The sequence below is a fragment of the Haliotis cracherodii genome, unplaced genomic scaffold, assembly GCF_022045235.1.
Source record: "Haliotis cracherodii isolate W230 unplaced genomic scaffold, xgHalCrac1.p SCAF_5, whole genome shotgun sequence".
In the NCBI taxonomy this organism is placed as follows: domain Eukaryota; kingdom Metazoa; phylum Mollusca; class Gastropoda; order Lepetellida; family Haliotidae; genus Haliotis; species Haliotis cracherodii.
Genome location: NW_027266308.1, coordinates 50,804,457 through 50,818,369, shown reverse-complemented (window position 1 = coordinate 50,818,369; position 13,913 = coordinate 50,804,457). Strand labels below are relative to the sequence as shown.

The 13,913-nt window shown below is 42.7% G+C and overlaps 1 protein-coding gene across 1 annotated transcript in view; it reads right to left on the bottom strand.

Annotated features, from left to right (window-relative positions):
- The window catches only part of LOC139442083 (bifunctional glutamate/proline--tRNA ligase-like), a 52,112-nt gene that overhangs the window by 1,553 nt on the left and 36,646 nt on the right, over positions 1–13,913 (bottom strand). The window contains exons 23-32 of the mRNA XM_071222865.1: positions 9,814–10,038; positions 8,619–8,824; positions 7,801–8,062; positions 6,704–6,856; positions 6,386–6,487; positions 5,403–5,558; positions 4,494–4,688; positions 3,732–3,905; positions 2,443–2,603; positions 789–932 (exon numbers count right to left, since the gene is read on the bottom strand). Coding sequence (XP_071078966.1) covers positions 789–932; positions 2,443–2,603; positions 3,732–3,905; positions 4,494–4,688; positions 5,403–5,558; positions 6,386–6,487; positions 6,704–6,856; positions 7,801–8,062; positions 8,619–8,824; positions 9,814–10,038 — 1,778 coding nt within the window. The remainder of the gene's footprint in view (positions 1–788; positions 933–2,442; positions 2,604–3,731; positions 3,906–4,493; positions 4,689–5,402; positions 5,559–6,385; positions 6,488–6,703; positions 6,857–7,800; positions 8,063–8,618; positions 8,825–9,813; positions 10,039–13,913) is intronic.

Sequence of the window (13,913 nt, the reverse complement as noted above, 5' to 3'; positions counted from 1 at the left end):
GAGAAATGTCTGTGCAGTAGGAAGTAAGGTATTGCTATATCTCAAACAAATCAAAAAACAAGATATTCTGTTGACATAGAGAAACATATTGCTGACACATCTGAAGGTTTCGCGGGTGAATGTTGTTTTACGCAACAGTGGAGGAACATTACAGCAAAAGTCATGAAGCTGAACAATCCAGTCCTGTCCTGCAAACCAGTTTCCTACAGGTTGAGAGGACTCACTATAGTGAGTGAGTGAGTATGGTTTTACGCCGCTTTTAGCAATATTCCAGCAATATCACGACGGGGGACACCTGAAATGGGCTTCACACATTGTACTCATGTTAAGAATCGAACGTCTTCGGCGTGACGAGGAACGCTTTAACCACAAGGCTACCCAACCGCCCTGGATTCACTATAGGCCAGGGTGATGTTGTACAAAGCGATCTCAGAGCTAAGGTGATCCTAATTCCCATACCTTAACACAGACTTACGACAGTCGTAGCGCTAAGGTTGTTTTGTACAACGGCAACCAGGTCCAACATTGAGACAACAAGACCCACCTCCGGTTGAGTGAGTGAGTGAGTGAGTGGGTATGGTTTTACGTCGCTTTTAGCAATATTCCAGCAATATCACGGAGGGGGACACCAGAAATGGGCTTCACACATTGTAGCAATGTCGGGATTCGAACCCGGGTTTTCGGCGTGACGAGCGACCGCTTTAACCACTAGGCTACCCGACCGCCCCCACCTCCAGTGAGACAATCAGGGAAAGTTACAGGACAGGGACCCTGTCGTTAGTCCTCACCTAGCACTGTCCTTCTTGATCTTGTCCTCACATGGGATTTCCCCACAGAACGGAGCCTGGATGAGTTTCTTCTGATCAAGGCTGTTGCAGAAGTCAGTCCAGTCATGTGACACACTCATAAATTGGTCCATTTCTTTCTTCGCCCTGGGGATAAGAAAGGTCACATTTCAATACAGTTTAATCAGGACACCAGAACTGAAAAGACCTATGCTGATATTTAAGTGAGATGGTGTTAGGCTAAAAAAAAGTAATAGTCTTGGTTCTTAGGCACTGCCTGCATCATCATAAAGTCTGCGGCACGTTTTGTTTTAATTTCCATTTTCCGAAAAAAATAATTTAAAATTCTAAAACTTAAAAACAATGCGATCCAATATAGCAGATACTGCATTTCTCATGTAATCGTCAGGGCAGCAAAAGTAGTTTGTGTGCTTGTTTATATAGGAAGGCCCTTTCCCAGGTTGATTGTACACAACTGTTATTTGGTTACATAGATATACCAATCTCATTAAAATCAGATCTTAGTTCTCGCTACCGCTAAACAAAGATCTGAGGACATCCCATTACGGGTCACGTCAGACTGACCTTTCGTGAACTTTGACCGACCAATGGAATTACTGACAAGAAGTCAACATTACCCAATCAGAAGGCAGCTTTCTCGTGCTTTATGGCACTAATTTCAAATTGGCGACTATGCTTCAAAACATATTTTGACAAATCCTTGCTTAAAAATTTGAAACCTGAACAAAAGAACATTCTCGACTGGCTAATATAGGGTCTAGATTGTATAGATTCTGTCATTAAGCCCGTAACTATCGTTCGGAATACCCCGTTTTAATGTTTTCGATTAGAAATCACATTCCGACTGTCACTTTCAAGATCTGGTAAGTGACGCTCTGATTGGTCGGATGAAAGGTCGTTCTGACGTGACCCCTAATGGTATGTCCTCAGATCTTTGTTTAGTGGTAGCGAGAACTAAGATCTGATTTTAATGAGATTGTAGATCTACTGTTTGAACAAGCACAGGGAATCCGGTTCCGGTCTCTGGCTTGAGCAACTACTAAGCTACCTCAGCATATGGAGGATAAGAATTTTTTTTTATTTATTCTGTTATGTTGTGGAAGCCTTAAAACATGTTAATTTTATTATCCATGAAGACAAGACTGGTTTAATTATACTACTCCACTTCTGATAGGAATATTTTTATCTTTCGATTTATTCCACAGAACTGATTCCCATAATATCTCAAGTGTATATTTAAAAACATCTGACATACCTGATTATCTCTATCAAAAATTGAGTGAGTGAGTGAGCTAGTGAGTTTACGCCGCTTTTAGCAATATTCCAGCAATATCACGGCGGGGGACACCAGAAATGGGCTTCCCACATTGTACCCATGTCAGGAATCGAACCTGGGTTTTCGGCGTGACGAACAAACGCTTTAACCACTTTGCTACCCGACTGCCCTAACAAAAATTGAGAAGTACACTTAAAGCCTATTTAATTAGAAATGATTTCTAACTTCTACTGCCTTACTATCCGAAAGAAATATAGAATGAGAAAAATCCCCCCCCCCCCCAAATGACTTTTTGGGAAAAAACTCAGGAAAATGATTATCTAAAGTTTTATTCCAGCTCAACAAAACTGAACTACTTACTTTGCATATAAGTCATCTTGGATTGTGTTGAGTAGATCATTCAGCTGTTTAACAATGTTGTCATTCTTCAGTGTGATCTTGTCCCCCGTGTCACGTCTTACAGCAACCAACTGATTCTGCTTCAAGTCCCGGGGACCCAGCTCTACCCTGATCGGCACACCCTGAAAACAAACAGATTTATTCAGGCAAGGACAGAGGTAAAATACAAAAGCCCTAGGAATCATTTCCTCCCTTTGCATCTTGGGTACATGACGCTTCTGTGTCATAATAACACATACTTTCACATGATCAAGTACTGAGGAGGAGATTAAATGATGTAAGAATTCAAAAGTAAATTTACAACACAATTGAAATAGTGTTGGTGACTAGTAACTCAATCATTGCTCAACAGGTGATGACTCTGATACTGCAGCTACAACTGTGATTATGTGGACATGATACTGCCCCTACAACTATGATGATGTGGACATGATACTGCCCCTACAACTGTGATGATGTGGACATGATACTGCCCCTACAACTGTGATGATGTGGACATGATACTGCCCCTACAACTGTGATGATGTGGACCTGATACTGCCCCTACAACTGTGATTATGTGGACATGATACTGCCCCTACAACTGTGATTATGTGGACCTGATACTGCGGCTACAACTGTGATTATGTGGACCTGATACTGCCCCTACAACTGTGATTATGTGGACCTGATACTGCCCCTACAACTGTGATGATGTGGACCTGATACTGCCCCTACAACTGTGATGATGTGGACATGATACTGCCCCTACAACTGTGATGATGTGGACATGATACTGCCCCTACAACTGTGATGATGTGGACCTGATACTGCCCCTACAACTGTGATTATGTGGACCTGATACTGCGGCTACAACTGTGATTATGTGGACCTGATACTGCGGCTACAACTGTGATTATGTGGACCTGATACTGCCCCTACAACTGTGATTATGTGGACCTGATACTGCCCCTACAACTGTGATGATGTGGACATGATACTGCCCCTACAACTGTGATGATGTGGACCTGATACTGCCCCTACAACTGTGATGATGTGGACATGATACTGCCCCTACAACTGTGATTATGTGGACATGATACTGCCCCTACAACTGTGATTATGTGGACATGATACCTTACAACTGTGATGATGTGGACCTGATACTGCCCCTACAACTGTGATTATGTGGACCTGATACTGCCCCTACAACTGTGATGATGTGGACCTGATACTGCCCCTACAACTGTGAGTGTGATAAGGTGACCTACCTTCAGTTCCCAGTGGTTGAACTTCCAGCCTGGAGAGTAGTTGTCTCGGAGATCAGCCTTACACCGGATCCCAGCAGCCAACAGCGTCTTGCCTAGCTCGTCACATTTCTCCATGAGGTTCTTCTCGTCCGCTGGCTGCATGCTGGCCGTCACACCACATGGCACGATCACAATCTACATAGTCACAAAGAGTCTTGATAGTTACCAAATTCCTAGCATTTAGGCCATCTGAATATGAGTGAGGGAGTGCGATGAATGAAACTAATGCTATGATCAAGGATTTATCTAGACCAGCGCAGACCATCTCAGAGGCTGATATTGAACCCTTGGTCTCCTACAAATGACTGTAAAAATTCCCAATTTGAATTTGAAAATTTCCCAGTTTTGCTGAATATACAAAAATATGAACATTATAAAAATCCAATTTTAAACAATATCACAATTTATTTCTATTTTGCCAGCCAAGGGCACCAAGTTTGGAATCCTAGATATATCCCTGTATGACACTGAAGGACCAAGAATCATGTTGTTAGCAGAGTAGAATCTGGGATTCGGCTTATCCTAACAACTTAGGAAAGGAAACTCCGCATGAACTGTTGAGGTGTTGGTTCACTGTGCAAACATTTGTGCAACTCTCACTTGTTGCAACTTAAAACTCTTTTCACTGAATGCAACACATTGTTAGAGTTTTCACTTAATCGCTGCCATCGAATGCACAGAAGGACATGTTCCAACATGCCCAAGAAGAGTTGTCACCCCTACCTGTAAGCAGGCGATCCTAGGTGGCAGCACCAGACCAGTGTTGTCTCCATGGACCATACATAGAACACCTATTGTTCGTGTCGTAAGACCCCAGGAGTTCTGGAATACATAGTTCTTCTCATGCGTGTCGGGGTCTTCATACGTGATATCGAACATCTTGGAGAAGTTCTGGCCCAGGTGATGTGAGGTGCCTCCCTGTGGAGATGGATAGCATATTTACAAATGAAGAGCAAACTTCCAAATGTGTTTAAATCATAATGAAGGTACCCCTTTCTGCTTGGAACCAAACAGACTTCCCAATACAGAAGAGATACAATAATATACTATACTTTAGCAACATTCCAGCAAAACCAAGGTGACCTAAAATAGGCTTCACACATTGTAACCATATGGAGAATAACCTGGGTCTTCATCATGACGACCGCTTGACTTCCCACTGGCACTAACATACTTTAAATTACTTTTGCTAACATGATTGTACGTAGAAAGGTGCATGACAACCCCATATCCTTTAAAAAAACAACAGCTTGCATTCCAAATGATATCTATTTCGGATGACTGAGCTCATAACATGAAGCAGTTCGTCTCCTACTCTGCCACTGTCAGTGTTGTGTGTTGAGAGTTCCTCCATGTACACCCGTGAAGATACGGGTTGGAATAGGTCTTCTGCAACCCATGCTTGCCGTAAAAGGCAACTGCCTGTCGTAAGTGGCGACTAACGGGATTGGGTGGTCAGACTTGGTGACTTGGTTGATGCATGTCATGTCGTATCCCAATTGCATGGTTCGATGCTAATGATTTCAATCACTGGATTGTCTGGCCCTGACTTGATTATTTTCAGATCGCTGGCATTATGCTGAGCGCAACATTAAACAACAAACAAACAAACAAACAAACTCCTCCTTGTACCTGGATGGCTCTGCCGCTAGCTGATATGTAGGCCTCCACAGTTGTAGTGAAGTCTCCACCAGCAAACTTTTCCTTCTCAGTCTTTCTTCCTCGAACTACAGGGATGGCTAGTAAGTCTTCGTACACCCTTGCATATAACTCCAGGATCTTGTAGACCTGACACAACAGACACAGGACATATCATAACATAGGACCTTGCACTCCATAACATATAGCTCCAGGATCTTGTAGACCTGACACAACAGACATAGGACATATCATAACATAGGACCTTGTACTCCATAACATATAGCTCCAGGATCTTGTAGACCTGAAACAACAGACATAGGACACATCATAACATAGGACCTTGCACTCCATAACATATAGCTCCAGGATCTTGTAGACCTGACACAACAGACATAGGACATATCCTAACATAGGACCTTGTACTCCATAACATATAGCTCCAGGATCTTGTAGACCTGACATAACAGACATAGGACATATCCTAACATAGGACCTTGTACTCCAACTCTAGCAGCCTGTGGAAGTGGATCAACAGCTTCAGGAGGTAACTTCGAGACAAACAATATTTCGAGATTACACAGTTTTCAATCATATCACGACATGTCAGCATGATGTGGGAGGAAGGCTCACAGGGATGAGTGAGTGAGTGAGTATTGTTTTACGCCTCTTTTAGCAATATTCCAGCAATATCACAACGGGGGACACCAGAAATGGGCTTCACACAATGTACCCATGTCGGGAATCGAACCTGGGTCTTCGGCGTGACAAGCGAACGCTTTAACCACTAGGCTACCCGACCGCCCCTCTCATAGGGATGAAGGTCTCAAACATGTACCACTCTAGTGAAACCCATTACCATGGTGCTGACAAACCTGGAAACGTGATCAGGCCAAACTGGAATTCAAACATGCCAGGTTTCTGTAACAGTACAGTAGTGTTCATTAAATTATGGTCACAAGAGTTGTCTCCCTTACCTCTTCACACGCCTCGTCCTTGCCAGCAAATGCTGTGTGGCCCTCTTGCCACAAGAACTCGCGAGTCCTGAGGAATGGTTGTGGGTGCTTAAATTCCCACCTCTGTGAAAGAAAATAGAATGATCATAAATATAAAGCTATAATCAATCTTCCACATTTAACAGTACCAGAGATAAATGTTACTACTAGGAGATACACCACCGATGATGGTTGATTACACTTTGAATCAACAAATTAAGGAACTCGTCCTGTATAAACATGGAGTAATTTGACTTGTGGTTACCAATATATATGACACTTCAATATAATTTTACTGACCACAACATTACACCACTGGTTGAGCCTGAGTGGGAGATCACGGTGGGACTTGATCCACTTGGCGTAGGAGGGGTACATCACAGTTTCACTGGTTGGACGAATGGCGATGGGTTCTGCTAGTTCGGACTGGCCAGACTTTGTTACCCAAGCAACCTGACGGAAAAGAACAGTGCAAATGAATTGAAAACAGTCACACTAACAATTTACAAAGAAGAAAAAACAGTTATCAAATAATAACAAATTTAAGAAAAAATTTCCATTTGAAAAAGTCTGCCATGATAACATGGGCTTATTTCATTCAAGTCTCTGCTTTAGTCGGCAATATCATTGTAGCCTGTAAATAAGGCTGGACCAGATAATCCAATACTGGAGACCAAGGGACCTGTACAACCCTGGACTCCCCATAGGGAACAAGGGACCAGTACAACCCCGGACTCCCCATGGGGAACAAGGGACCTGTACAACCCCGGACTCCCCATGGGGAACAAGCGACCTGTACAACCCCGGACTCCCCATAGGGAATAAGGGACCTGTACAACCCCGGACTCCCCATGGGGAACAAGGGACCTGTACCACCCAAGACTCCCCATGGGGAACAAGAGACCAGTTCTACCCCGGACTCCCCATGGGGAACAAGGGACCTGTACAACCCCGGACTCCCCATGGGGAACAAGGGACCTGTACAACCCCGGACTCCCCATGGGGAACAAGGGACCTGTACAACCCCGGACTCCCCATGGGGAACAAGAGACCAGTACTACCCCGGACTCCCCATGGGGAACAAGAGACCAGTACTACCCCGGACTCCCCATGGGGAACAAGGGACCTGTACAACCCCGGACTCCCCATGGGGAACAAGGGACCTGTACAACCCCGGACTCCCCATGGGGAACAAGCGACCTGTACAACCCCGGACTCCCCATAGGGAATAAGGGACCTGTACAACCCCGGACTCCCCATAGGGAATAAGGGACCTGTACAACCCAAGACTCCCCATGGGGAACAAGGGACCTGTACCACCCCGGACTCATCACACTTGAGGACCTCTTACACCTGGATTCCAATCTGGTGACATAACTGATATAAAACAAACCCACCTCCGGGGCGAAGTCTTCTATGTGTGTCTTCTCCTTCTCCAGAGCCTGCTGTGACACAAATATAGGGAAGTAGCAATTTTCCACACCCAGCTTCTTGATCTCTTTGTCGAAGAAGTCCTTGATCATCTCCCAAATGGAGAAGGCCCAGGGTCGGAGGATGTAGCAGCCACTCACATCGTAATACTCGATCAGCTCCGCCTTGGTGATCACCTGGGAGTACCAGTCAGACAGAGCCTCCTCCTTTCGCGCTTCAAGTCCTAACCTGCAGCATGAGTCAGTTAAGAAACAGCGCTTTGAGCAGTTATATCAAGACACGACAGCCTTATATGGGAGAAAGCCTAAAGTGACCCAGGACAGAAATGTTTACCAGGTGCTCACAAAACAATCGTAATAAGTCAGAATATTGGATTCGAACCCATGTTCACTGAATCACAACTCTGCATCGTGTGTCCTGGCACCTAAGATGGTTGCTGTTGATGGTTTGTAGCTGCACTAAGCAATATTCCAGCTATATGATGGAAGATGTAAATAATCAAATCTGGACCAGACAAACCTGTGAGGGATATTATTTGATCTAACTGATCATTCTTAATCTAATTTGATGGCCATTTGGTAGGACGGTAATTTACTTAACCTTCAGGCGCCTAAAATGCAGCTTGGGTTGTATACTCCCCAGGGAGCTGAGAATAAAAATTGAGTGCTCACTGATCCATAAACCGGGGTAAAAATGCAGCGTTTTGAGCATGATTTAGGGCATGGATTTAGCACATAATAAATATGCAGATTATTATCATAATTAGTTCTGCCATCTTCTCTACCTTGTGACTTTCTTAGGTCCCCCTGCAGCCCCATCTACAGCTGCCTTTGGCTCTGCCTTCTTCTCTTGTTTCTTCTCTTGTTTCTTGTCCTGCTTCTTCTCCTTCTTGTCCTGCTTGCGTCCTCCACCAGCCAGGTCCTCCCCGGTCAGGGCCTTGTACTGACCTTTCAGGTCTAGCAGGGCCTTTACCTCAACATCTACTGCAGCCTGTAGGGATACATTCCTTCATTTGATACCCGCTCAGTATTTCTTAACTAAATCATCTTTGAACTGTTAATTACTTGAACAGCCATTACTGAATTCAACACATGAAATGAAACCAAGTGATAAAGCTTGACCTCCCAATTTTAAGTCACCTCTACAGACATGGGATCCTATTCTTACCAGGTTGGTTGGTTGGTTAGTTTGTTGTTTAATGCCGCACTCAGCAATAGTCCAGCTATATGACGGCAGTCTGTAAATAATCGAGTCTGGACCAGACAATCCGGTGATTGACATCATGAGCATCGATCCACGCAATTGGGATCAATGACATGTATCAACCAAGTCAGCAAGCCTGACCACCCGATTCCTTTAGTCGCCTTTTACGACAAGCATAGTCGCTTTTTAAGGCAAGTATGGGTTGCTGAAGACCTATTCTACCCCGGAATCTTCACAGGTCTATTCTAACCAGGATTCCAGATGAGGCCAGTATATTATGAAGCATATAGGTACTTCCACTGAACAAAGTTAATGCCCAGTGGTCCAGTTTTACAGTCTAGATATGGGCAGGTATTGGACAACAGTTTGTAGAGCACAGCCCTTTATAAACACTGCCGATCCTTCATTCAAAAGTTGAATCCAAAAAGGAACACAAGCCATTATCTGTGACTTTATCTAAAGTGAGTGAGTTTGGTTTAACACCGTTTTTTACAGTATTCCAGTTACATCACAGCGTGTCAGCTTAATGTGTAAGGACAGCCGGAAGTGATGCAGGTCTCAGACGTTTACCCCTTCGGAGAAGCCCACGAGCACGGGTATGGTGCTGACAAACCTAGAACATAATCGGGGTGAACCGGGATTCGAACCCACTATCATAGGTTTCTGGCGTGCCGAAGGGACGCATCCCCGCACAGCTAATCGCAGCGCCTCAGATGACTGGGTCACCGATGACCCCCTTTATTTAAAGAGCTTATTGATCAATAATAAAGTCAAACCTTGTCGCCTCCTGAAGTTTTGAGCTGTCTAACTTTTTCTCCCTGAGCATCGATTTTTGTTCTGAGCGCTGCCGCTTCTGCCGAGTCTTTTGTAGCTGACATCTCGGGTGCCGACTTCGCTGGCTGGGTGGCTCCCCCTTGTGGTGGCTTCCAGTCGTTGCCAGTCGCTGCCTTGTACTCAGCCTTCAAACTCAGCAGTATCTTCACTTCCGCATCAATGTCACCCTGAAAAACACACAATGTTGCTCATACGGAGGCAGTCAAATACAAGCTTCTTTAAAGGGCTCTGTGGTCACAGCACCATAAACTAGCTATATCTGCTTGAATGACATCAGTTTTCCTGGCTCTCTCTTTGCCCCATTGGCTACTACTAGTCTTACAACAGAAGGGAATAAGAATATACATGAGAATCTGCTTTTCACGTGTGATGATATACTCCTTGGCAACAGTCAAGGCATTTACTTTCGTAAGTGTGTATCATTGAAGATATTATTTGATCGATGTCTGAATGCTCATGCTATGCTCAACAATCCAAATATGATGAAAGAATTAACACTGACCAAAGAGTTTTAAATCAGCTGAAGCACACATGTATACACAATTCTTCAGAAGAATTCCATCAATATCACAGCAGGAAACACTAAAATTAGCTTCACACAAAGTACCAGTGAATCAAACACATCTTCCCGAGGCAAAGGATTTATCTGACTATAAAAGTCCAGTTTCCACCCTTGACGAACTAGGCTGGAATTCTTGAGTGATATTTTGGTTGGACTAGAGCGTCTCTGTGTAGTCCAATCAAAATTATGTAATGAAATCAACATCAGGTTTGTAACCAACCAACCAGATTTCGGTCGATTGCAAGGTTTGCAAAGCAAATTTACCGTAAATTTAGTGTCAACAGATATTTTCCAAATCTTTTCATACTTTTAATCAAGGTGCTCATGTGATTTGGCCAATAGGAGGGGCAGAGAAGGTATTTAGTAGTAGCCACTGATGGTGCTATGATTGGACCCAGAAATTCTGGCCTAGTCCGGCAGGGGTGGTAAATGAACTTTTACGGTCAGTTAACTCTCTTGCCTCGGGAAAAGGCATCAAACCTTGATATTCAGCATGATGGGTAAAACTATATCCACCAGGTTACTCTATTATGGTCTGCAGGGCTGGGCCCAAAACTAAGTCAGGAAAGACGCTGATATGACACTAAAGCCTTGCAGCTATGATTTACAATTCTGATTTACCTCCACAATACACAGTGACACACTGTAGAATACACTGAGATCTTCACCAGCTGACACTCACACTGTTACACTAATAGTATCAGGCAGGAAAGACACATCTTCCCGAGGCAAGTGAGTTAACTGACTATAAAAGTCCAGTTTCCACCCTTGCCGAACTAGGCTGGTATTATGGAGTTACATTTTGGCTGGGCTAACGAGTCTATGCGTAGTCTAATCAAAATCGCGCACCGAAATCTAAATCCGGTTCGTAAACTGTCATGCAGATTTGGGTCGACTGCAGGACATAACTCGTAATAGCCACTGGTTGTGCTACGATCGAGCCAGGGAATTCCAGCCTAGTTCGGCAAGGGTGGAAACTGGACTTTTAAAGACAGTTAACTCTCTTGCCTCGGGAAGATGGGAAAGACGCTGATATGACACTAAAGCCTAGCAGCTACGATTTACAATTCTGATCTACCTCCACAAGATAGTGACACACTGTAGAATACACTGAGATCTTCACCAGCTGACACTCACACTAATAGCATGAGGAAGAAATGTGGCTGATATGACATCAATGTCATATGAACTTGAGATCAATACCTTAAATACAATTGTAAGAAAGTCTACACATTTTCTATTAGTTGGGAGCTGCAGATGTTTTAGGTGACAATAATTCAGTTTGGTGAAAATAGTGTAGCTCATTATTATACTTAGAATGACAGATATCAATACTGTGTCAAGTAATGTATGTCCCTGTCAGAAAAGATTTTGTCGTCCTACATCACTACCTGCTCAGGAGATACTACGTGGAAACATATTCATATATACATGTACATGTATATATATATATATATTTAGCACAGATTTTTTAGATCCCTTTTGTACCAGTTTTCTTGTATAAGCATTAGTGGAATATATGAAACCAGAGACCATATACTGATATTGGTATCTGATGAAACTCTACTGATTTGGCATAAATATTAGTTGACAGTGATCATGTGAAGATGCATGGCACATCATAGTCTCTGTGCAGTTTCTGATTTGTGTCACATACTGTATTTGCTGTAATAAGCGCATGGGTACTTAGAAAATTGACAATTGGGGACACCTTTAAAAACAAAAAAACAAACAATAGTTACATTTGTTGTCTGAGATCAAGCAGCAGATAAAAACTTGGTTCAAAAGTTTCTATAATAGTTACTAGGATATCAAAATGCTTTTTACACAGCTGTCTGTGACCAAGTCTGTAATATAATCAAGAAAATGCAGACTTAGTAAGGGGCGCTTATCAAGATTACTTACAGATCAATAGAAGTAGGTCAGGAGTTACTTAATATGGTGATATACTGTAGTTGGATGGATCGGGACCAACAAAATTTTGAAATCATGAATGTGGGTATTTGAGAGGTACATTTGCCTGCTGTCCAGTAAACACTTCAGAATATTTTAAGCATCACACAACTAACTAAAGTCTATCAAATCATTAATAACACTATAGATTTCTTGGTAATAATTTTTTTTTAAATAATAAAACTATAATTTTGATTTCATAGATAGCTAGACTTACCTAACAGTATAAATGCAGATATTCGGTAGCCAGGACTCTTTAAGCAGACAGTGTCATGCACATTCTTTCAAATTAGATACAAGTTGTGGTTCGGTCACTAAAATCTTTTGCCAGTGATCTTCAGACAGCTACCTTTATAAACTAGATGGAATCTGTACAATTATGATGAAACTAAGGGCAATGGGAAACCGTACCTGATAAGACCTGCATCATTATTCTTATCAATTTTCTGTACCAGGTTTAGGCTAAAAAAATAATAGTCTTGGTTCTAAGGCACCACACGCATCATCATAAAGTCCGCCACACATTTTGTTTTTGTTTCCATTTTCAAAAAATTGTAAAAATCCTAATCCTTAAACACAATGCACAAAAAAATTGAAAATGGAAACAAAAACAAAACATGTAATAAACTTGAAAATGATGTTGGCAGTGCCTGAGTACCAAGACTATCATTTATTTTAGCCTTCCAGAAGAATATGACAGTGAACGAATCTGGAGCTATCAAAAAACATGAATGCTTGGGCTTTTTATCATGACTGTCCCACCCATCTAAATTGCCATCAACTTGACTACCGGTAGTTTCACTGATTCACCGTCAACAGTGACACCTCCTTGAACAGGTCAATCGGTTCACTGGCCTAGAAAGCACAACAACCATACTGACGACATATGAACACAAGCAAAGCTTTAATTTGATTATCAAAAAAAAGGAGAGTATTCTGTTTCATATTTCCCCACTCTGTACTGTTATTGGTAATGGCTGTAGATGACCAAGATGTTGACAGATGATGCAACTCTAATGCTGTGTGTACACTACAGAATCAGCTATCTGCCTAACACAACACAACACTCATATCAACTGAAGTATCTACCATACCTTGTACCCGGGTTGTAACTCTGAATGCAGCCAGCTATTATCTCCCAGTCTCAAAACAATGTGCTCCACGTGTGCATGTGAACACAACCCCACTAGTGCTAAAAATAGCCCCACACACAGAGCTAACCTAGTTGTTTGAGCCACACATAGCACTAGAGTTGAGGACACTGAAAGAAGGCGTTGTGTGATTGCTCCATGCTTCATTGATTCGGCCTGGGGGACGTGTCAGAGATTTCAACTGAACAATAACTTTGTAAATCATGATGCAATCCCTGACAAATTGATGACAGACAACCTTCCTTTGTTGATGTGTCAATAGGATTTGTGAAATCTAATATTGCAACAGAATCAGAAGTGTCCTACCTCTGACATTGTCTTTAATTTACTGACAATAAATCAAGTGTATTCCTCCAAGCAAGATCTCTGAACTGAA